We start from the raw sequence: 8,408 nt of genomic DNA, 5'->3' as shown, positions 1-8,408 counted from the left end.
ACAAACACCTTTGGAGACACCTGTATAGCATTTTTATAATCATCCTTTTACGTTGTGATGTTTGGTAGCACACTAAGTGTTCCTTCGGTATTCATAATGCTAAGCTAACGGATGGGTCATGTCCATCACATCATTCTCCTAATGATGTGATCCCGTTCATCAAATGACAACACATGTCTATAGTTAGGAAACTTAACCATCTTTGATTAACGAACTAGTCTAGTAGAGGCATACTAGGACTATAGGTTTTGTCTATGTATTCACACATGTACTAAGTTTCCGATTAATACAATTCTAGCATGAATAATAAACATTTATCATGAATTAAAGAAATAAATAATAACTTTATTATTGCCTCTAGGGCATATTTCCTTCAAGGAGACTATCAACCACCTATTGATTGGGTGTGTCTTTGCAAGAGAAATTTGGACTCAGGTTTGCGCGGCTCTGCGCATGGTGGACAACGCGCCCGTGATGGGGGACATGCTGATTGGTGCTCTACACCGGGCCCGCATGGCCGCCAGGACAAGACGATGCGTGCCATATAATTATTGGCCATGTGGGAGCTTTGGAAACATCGAAATTCCATAGTGTTCGATGGAGCGGTGTCATGCCAACAACATGTACTTCGCAGTATCGCGAGCGGAAGTAGGGCATGGAGGCAACGGGTTTAGTGCGTGAAAAGCTTGGGACGTGTTTGGTTGCCTGCATGGTGGATAGTAGACTGCATATGGATGGAACTTTTACTTTGCATGGTGTTTGGTTACTTGGCTCGCACGAATTCTCTGCATCGACGGTGTTTAAAGCACTCCAGGGTGAAGCTGAGGAGAAACTCTCGAATTGGCAGGTTCCACTCATGCAGGCTCGCGTGTACCACAAGGTAAGAAAAATTCTTTCCTTTTTCATGTCAGGCCGCATGCTTCTCTCACAACGCATGCGGGAAGCCGCTGCTACCAAACGTGTGAGCCTGCATGTTGTCAAACCCCACCAACCACCATGCAAGCAACCAAACAACAAGACTACATCATTTTTTGTACTGTTTTTCTTCAATCTGGCTCTGCACAGCCTGACTTTTTTTCTCGTACAGCCTGGTCCAATGGCTATAGGCAACCAAACACGTCCTTGATGCTTTCTTTGCGCAACGCTTTGTGCGAATATAGCCAGTAATCACTCAGTTCCTAAATATAAATCTTTTTAGAGATTTCAATATGGACTACATACGGAATAAAATGAGTGAATCTACACTCTAAAATATGTTTATATACATTTGTATATAATCTGTATTGAAATATCTAAAAATACTTATATTTAGAAATCAGAGAGAGTAGTTCCTTATAGGGTAGGACTGGAGTGGAGTTGTGATTTCTTGTAATCATTCAATGTAAAACTTGTTTGGTGGTGGGTTTGTTCTTCCATTCTTCTCTAATATTACATCCGTCCCGAATTACTTATCTTACATTTATCTAGACATGGATGTATTTACACACGTTTCATCCCGACTCGCTTGTCTTAGATTTGTATAGATACGCTAGACACGTAGGGAAGTATATACGTGCGAGTGTGCGTATTCGAGAGAAAAAAAAAGCTTGGACCGTTCCAATCACGCAAGAGTGTGAATCAAACAAAAGCCCAGGCAAAATTTATTTTCAGAGCTTGGAGCTCCAATGAATTTTCAGAGGAAGCAAACAAAGTGAAATTCTTATTAGTTCAAGCTGAGGTCCGCAGCCGGCACTGTGCGCTTTCTTTTTCCCCACGAGCGGCGGCCCCGTCCGGTCCCGTAGGTCAGGTGTCGCGCTGTCGCGGCACGTATACATATTGCGCCGCGCACCCACTCCCCACCGAACCACCGCACCGCACCACCACATCACACCAACCCCCAAAACCTCCCCGCATCTCGCGCCTCTCCCCCGCCGCCGCCGCCGCCGCCGAGGACACCGAGCGTCTCCCTGCCCGATCGCCATGGCCGCCCCGACGGCCTTCGCTGCCGCCAGGTTCCTCCCGTCCGCTCACCTCGACTCCTCCGCGCGCCTCGCCCCGCTCCGGGCCGCCCCGACCTCAAACCTCGCCTTCTCGCCGCTGCCCGCCTCCTCCTCCGCGCTCCTCGCCCTCCGCTCAGCTTCCCCGTCCCCGTCCGGGCCGGGAGGGAGGCTGCCCCCGCCCCCGCCCCCGCGCTCCTACGGCGGCGGCGGCGGAGGATCTGGCGACGCAGCGGACTCCGGGGGCGCCGGAGACGGCGCCGGCGGCCGCGCAGGCATCCTCGGTATGTTCCTCGCCGGGTGGGCGGCCCGCGTGGCCGCGGATCCCCAGTTCCCGTTCAAGGTGCTCATGGAGGAGCTGGTCGGCGTCACCGCCTGCGTGCTCGGCGACATGTCGTCGCGCCCCAACTTCGGCCTCAACGAGCTCGACTTCGTCTTCTCCACCCTCGTCGTCGGATCCATCCTCAACTTCGTGCTCATGTACATGCTCGCCCCCACCGCCGGGGTCTCGGCCGCAGCGGCGGCCGCCGTCTCCTCCCTCCCCAGCCACATGTTCGAGCCGGGTCCTTATTCGCTCGGCTCCCGCTTTGCGACCCTTTTGTCCAAGGGCACTACGTTCGCGGTGGTGGGGTTCGGTGCCGGGCTCATGGGCACCGCCATCTCCAACGGTCTCATCGCCATGAGGAAGCGCATGGACCCGGCCTTCGAGACCCCAAACAAGGCGCCTCCCACGCTGCTCAACGCAGGCACCTGGGCGCTCCACATGGGCATCAGCAGCAACCTGCGATACCAGACCCTGAATGGGGTCGAGTTCCTTCTTGGCAATGTCATGCCACCCCCAGTCTTCAAGGTGGCTGTGATCGCACTTCGTTGCATGAACAACGTGCTTGGTGGGATGTCCTTTGTGTTGCTCGCAAGGCTCACCGGTGCGCAGAAATCAGATAAGCCGGCATCTTCTGATTCAGAAGCCAAGGAGAGATTGATAGCTGAGGGCGATGCCATTGCCGCTAATGTTAGCACTGAGGACAAGTGATTTGGGTATAGTAGAGGGTAAGTAGGTCGGGGCATGCTTTGCTTGCGCTGTGCATCGCCCTAGCCTCATTTACTTGGACACAGGCCAAGAAACTTGTAGATGGTAAGTCGGTCGGTTGGTTGGTAATAATGAGTGAGGCTTGAAATATTTTGTTCAGTCGGTTTGTGGTGATCTAGTGTTATGAGATGGCTTGCTTAGATGATCTTAAAATAAAGTTTTATCATTCTCCCGTGTGCTCATTTGGTCAATTATGCATCTGCAGTCTTTACCTATTCGGTAGTTCATGTTGATCTGTCTGCTTACATTTTCTGATACTAACCAACTTTATAAGATGTGAGTATATACTGATATTTGATGACAAGATCTTTATGAGTTGGGTAAACTTATTGATGCAACAAGGCCAAATCCAGCCACAACAGTGTGCCGAGATGATCTGCTAAATTAAATTTCTGCATATGCTAGTGTCGTAACTTCGGACTAGTTCGACAGGTTACATTGTACTATCTTAGTATTCTTTTAAGCAATTTGCATTTCTCTTGGTAATCGAAAGGTTGTATCAGTCTGGTGGCAATATATTTGGAAGTTATAATTCCCTGCGTAGCTAGGATACTTGAGAATGATTGTCTTGATCTGAAGTTTTTATAGGATTTTCCTGGGGAGTATATGCGTCGACACTTTGTACTGGCTCATAATTTCCCCAGAAGTTGTTCATCATGGCCTCCCAGGTATGCACATTGACATTCCACGGTTGTAATTTTAGTCATTGTGTCTGTCCGGGCTATATGTTTGGGGAAACCAAATCTTGATCTTTGGTGGTGACTAGTGTTTCAGATTTTAGAAGGCTAAACTTTCTGCTGACATCCTTCTAAAATTCAAAATATCAATAGTTTGTACTGCTGCTCTTTTCGATGCTGTCGTTGTTGCGCGAAAGTATTGGCTGGTCATGCCTCTTGTACATTGCCATGTGGATGCACGAACAGGCATGGGAAAGTTGCAGCAATAGAGGAAGACATGCATGCGATTTTTCATGGTTAGAACCGTTTGGGACTCTAGACCTGGCAGAGTCGATTTTCCCCTTGAGATCTTGTCCCTCGGCGCATAGCTTCTCGACAAGTTTCTCACGAGGGTTTGAGTGCGACATGGTTGTTGGTGGACGGTGAGGTTTCAATTGCTGTGCGCCTTGGTTGGTGAAGCAAGGCTGGAAACGAGGGTGACTTGTAAAAAGAGATGGGAATAAACAAGGAAACTGTATTCTCCGTGCAAATGCGGCAGCACCTCAACTGCGACCGGTTAAATGAATTGGCACCTAAACCACAGATTTTAGGGACATTTTGGCCGCAATTCTTTCCCAGCAGTTGAAACTTGATATGAGATCTTGAACCAGGGGGCTCCTCCGTAGAGAAATCCTGCGACGTTCGATGGGAATTTCGCATTCCGCGTGATGGTTAGCCAGTTCGTGCCCGGTACCGCGGGTCGATGTGACCCCAGGAACGGACGCGGTGACGCCACAAGCCAGAGAAGCTGTTGGTTCGTTAGAAATGGTCGAATCTCGTCGCTACAGAACATCATTTTCTAGCGTGGGATCTGATCGCGGGAGGACACGTTTCTTCCACCTGGCGGCAGAGAAAGAGTGGGGGGAATTCAGTCGCCAAACGCAGTGCAAGAGGAATAGATGCCCTCGTACCCCACTTTCGTCGGATCGGAAACGTGGCGCTCCCAGCGGCATCGGCCTGGGAGCGTGAGGCCACAATCCCGGCCAGTTTCGGGCGAGACCCGTCTAGGTGCTCTGTACCGCCATCAAGGAAGGGCGAAGCTGGATGGCTTGGCTGGTCAAGCTGGTCAGTCCAACGGGCATTTTCGGCAGCAGGTGGCGCGCGCGTTGGTGCGCGTGGCGGCATGTGGAGGCCGGGCCGGGACCGCCGTCTGCCCTCGACTTCTGCCTCTCCTTGTGCAGATTTGCGCCACATGGACGTCCGTCCGGCGGTCCAGTCCGGGGTTGTTCACGCATCGGGCAGGACCCGTGGGTGTCTGTTTCTCTTCACATGCTATACTCCAGCGAAGCTAATCGATGGTTTTGGACCTCGCTCACGTACAGGATTACAAGCACATGCACTCATCGAACACGCGCACTTACAACCTACTGTGTCTGAGCAGCTTCGAGATACTGAGCCAGCATAACATCTTACATCACAGGCATCTTGTAGTCGATAGAAACGTTTTCTTTCATTAAACGAACATTGACGAATAGTTTTAAATAAATTCAGAAAAATGCAACCAGTGCTAGGTTTGGAACTTGAAATTCCGGTGGATTGCTTTCGCCACAACAAACCTAAACATTTAGGCTACGCTCAATCGCTTCTAGACAACCAATATGGTAGTAGTATATATGACGCGCAAATCACATGCTATCATAACAATCATCGCCCATTGCCGGAAAAATAATCAGGCCCCAGATTCTCGATCACCACCGGATCTCGCACCGCTGATTGCACTGATATCACACATCATATGGGGCTCATATATGTGGACGGACTCGAGCACCCATCATTGCTTCTCCACTATAATCAGTACTCCCTCCTTCCATCTATATAGGGCCTAATGTGTTTTTCGAGGCTAACTTTGACCAAATATTAGAGCAACAATATATGACATGCAACTTACACAAAGCACGTCGTTAAATTCGTGTGTGAAAGGAGCTTTTAATGATATAATTTTCACATTGTGCATGTCATGTACTATTAATCTTGTCAATAGTCAAACGTGGTCTTAAAAAATGCATTAGGCCCTATATAGATGGAAGGAGGGAGTACTCGCTAAACGCAGCCATGCGAGGTGCCAGCATCTGGGCTTGCTTCCTCTCCGCCTTGCTACTTCTCCATTGCTATCTAACAGTGCTGCCTTCCGGTGATCGAGCATCAAGAGAGGAGAGGCTCGTCGCGAGGAAGCTTCTGCAAAGCAATGTGCTCACAAGATCAGAGCATGCACATGCCCTCCATGGAGCACAAGGAAGCGACAAGCAGACGCCGGGCACCAAGTCCAATCCCATACAGAATTAGTGAGTGTGCCGTGTGTGATTTATGAGTAGTACTACAAGAGGAGTTCTGCAGTCTGTTTGGTCGCCTGAAATGTTGGTTCAATCTTCACTATTAGTAGTAGCCAATACCCAATCTTTTCATTTGCTGTACTTTGCGATTTAAAGAGATGGAGAGCAGAAGTATATAGCTAGATGCAACGGCAATTTTCCATCCATTTTAATTTTCTTAATTTGCTCACTTGTTTGTTTGTATGCTTGCTCTTCTGTTACGTTCGCCCTTCGACTCTTTGAGGCTCTGACAGCACAGAAATTTCCTTCTCTTACTGTCACATTCGGAGGCCCTTTGAGACTCTGATTTGTATCATTATACAAATTTCAGATACCAGATATGATATCCTGACTTAACCTATGATATGCGAGCCATGAATCCAAGAGGCAAAAGATAGCCAACGAATTAGTATAATTTCATTTCTTCTTTCTTTTCTTTTCTTTTCCTGCTTGAGAGAAAGCAATCGCTCCACGGAATAAATATCGTACTGATGAACGGAATGATGGATGGAATATCTCGTGTCCACTTGCAACCACAGCTTTTGCGCAATGCAACTCCAATGATCAGGCACGCATATTAAAGCGTGACCATGCGTTGGGGACCCCTCCAAAGTTTTGTTCCTTCGCACCAAAAGTGACAAGTTGGCATCTCACGTACTTTTTATATTCGTTAAGGAGCAATCTACAACAAATTCCATATCCCCAAAATATTTGGGAAGGTTAGCAGAAAAAACATACCCCCGAAGACCCCCTTTTGTCAATATTTTCTGATTATCACAAAAAAAGCACCTCCACTCTCCCTGTATAGAGAAGATACAACTCTCCTAGTAAGAGCATCTACAACCGGACTTGGCAAATTCGGCCGCTTGAACGGCCGCGAACGCGTCCGGGCCATACTATGCATGCAACCTGAAGATAAATTACGTAGATCATTGCATGGACTATGAAACGGAGCTAGATATGCACATTCCGATCACCAAAAGATCACCAAAAGATCACATACGGATCTCCAAAAGCTACTCGAAGTTCACATAATCCACATATGACGGACATGTTCTAACTAGAGACATAAAATAACTAGAAATTAACTACGCAGACGGCGGAGATTCACCACTTCCTCGCCGAGCCTTTACCCTTCCGGTCGCCGCGTCCATTTCCGGAGTGCGCATGCGGGCCGGTGGCGCAGGCACTAGCACATATCGCTGCCCATGCCGAGCGGCCGCCAATGGGGGAAGGGGACGACGCGGGGGTGGAGCGGAGTGCGCTGCCTTGGAGGAGCTACGCGTGGGCCGGGAGGGGCCATCTCCGGCGTCTGCGCTGCGCAGGTGCGGGAGCTGCGGCGACGCTGTAGATTTAGAGCTGCCCCTAGTGTCCACCTTGGACCACTCCAAGGCAATGCGAAGGCTAGCTCCTCGTCGACGTCAGAGCCAGAGTGGTTGCCGGAGCTCGACATTGCGCCGGATTGGGTCGAAATCGGAGAGGGGAGAGGAGAGGACAGAGCGAGAGAGGAGAGTGAGTGAGCTAGGGTTCCAAGCGAGGAGCCGGATTGGTGTTTTTTGTGTGACGGCCGTGGGGTCGGTGGTGGGCCGGGCCTATCAGCTTCGACGTGGAGGACGCGCTCGGGCCACCCAAATCCGCCCTACGTTTGGGCTAGATATGAGGGGCGCCAGACAGCCCGGTGTTTGAGGCCGGTTTGAGGCGCCCGGGTGGATCATTTTTTTGTGACCGACCAGTGATTTGTCCGCCTGTCCGGCCGTGAGACGGGTTTGGGGCGTGTGGCTGTAGATGCTCTAATCCCATCCACATTGACGGGGGCACACCCGTCGGTGTCAAAACCGGCGGATCTCTGGTAGGGGGTCCCGAACTGTGCGTCTTAGGTTGATGGTAACATGAGGCGGTGGACACGATGTTTACCCAGGTTCGGGCCCTCACTATGGAGGTAATACCCTACTTCCTGCTTGATTGATCTTGATGAACATGAGTATTACAAGAGTTGATCTACCACGAGATCGTAATGGCTAAAACCCTAGAAGTCTAGCCTGTATGATTATGATTGCCTCCACGGACTGAGCCCTCCGGTTTATATAGACACCGGAGGGGACTAGGGTTGTACAAAGTCGGTTACAGAGAAAGGAATCTTCATATCCATGCGACAAGCTTGCCTTCCACGCCAAGGAGAGTCACATCCGGACACAGGAGATAGTCTTTGGTCTTGTATCTTCACAGCCCATCAGTCTGGCCCATGTCACATAGTCTGGCCGTCTGAGGACCCCTTAATCTAGGACTCCCTCAGTAGCCCCTGAACCAGGCTTCAATG

The 8,408-nt window shown here is 49.9% G+C and overlaps 1 protein-coding gene across 1 annotated transcript; it reads left to right on the top strand.

Annotated features, from left to right (window-relative positions):
- The first annotated feature begins 709 nt into the window (after positions 1 to 709).
- On the top strand, positions 710 to 3,232 carry LOC123067620 (protein RETICULATA-RELATED 3, chloroplastic). The gene is made up of 2 exons (XM_044490344.1): positions 710 to 880; positions 1,726 to 3,232. Exons 1-2 carry the CDS (start codon positions 710 to 712, stop codon positions 3,007 to 3,009), a joined length of 1,455 nt encoding a protein of 484 aa, XP_044346279.1. The 3' UTR covers positions 3,010 to 3,232.
- The last annotated feature ends 5,176 nt before the right edge of the window (positions 3,233 to 8,408 follow it).

This window comes from Triticum aestivum, chromosome 3B (assembly GCF_018294505.1).
Source record: "Triticum aestivum cultivar Chinese Spring chromosome 3B, IWGSC CS RefSeq v2.1, whole genome shotgun sequence".
Lineage (NCBI taxonomy): Eukaryota > Viridiplantae > Streptophyta > Magnoliopsida > Poales > Poaceae > Triticum > Triticum aestivum.
This window is presented reverse-complemented; position numbering and strand designations above follow the sequence as displayed.

What these genes read in the sequence shown, in the direction of transcription:
- LOC123067620 (XM_044490344.1), top strand. Translation starts at nt 710, where the DNA reads ATGGTGGATAGTAGACTGCATATGGATGGAACTTTTACTTTGCATGGT. An exon ending in AGGCTCGCGTGTACCACAAG is followed by an intron (nt 881 to 1,725) that starts GTAAGAAAAATT and finishes TGAGGTCCGCAG; the next exon opens with CCGGCACTGTGCGCTTTCTT.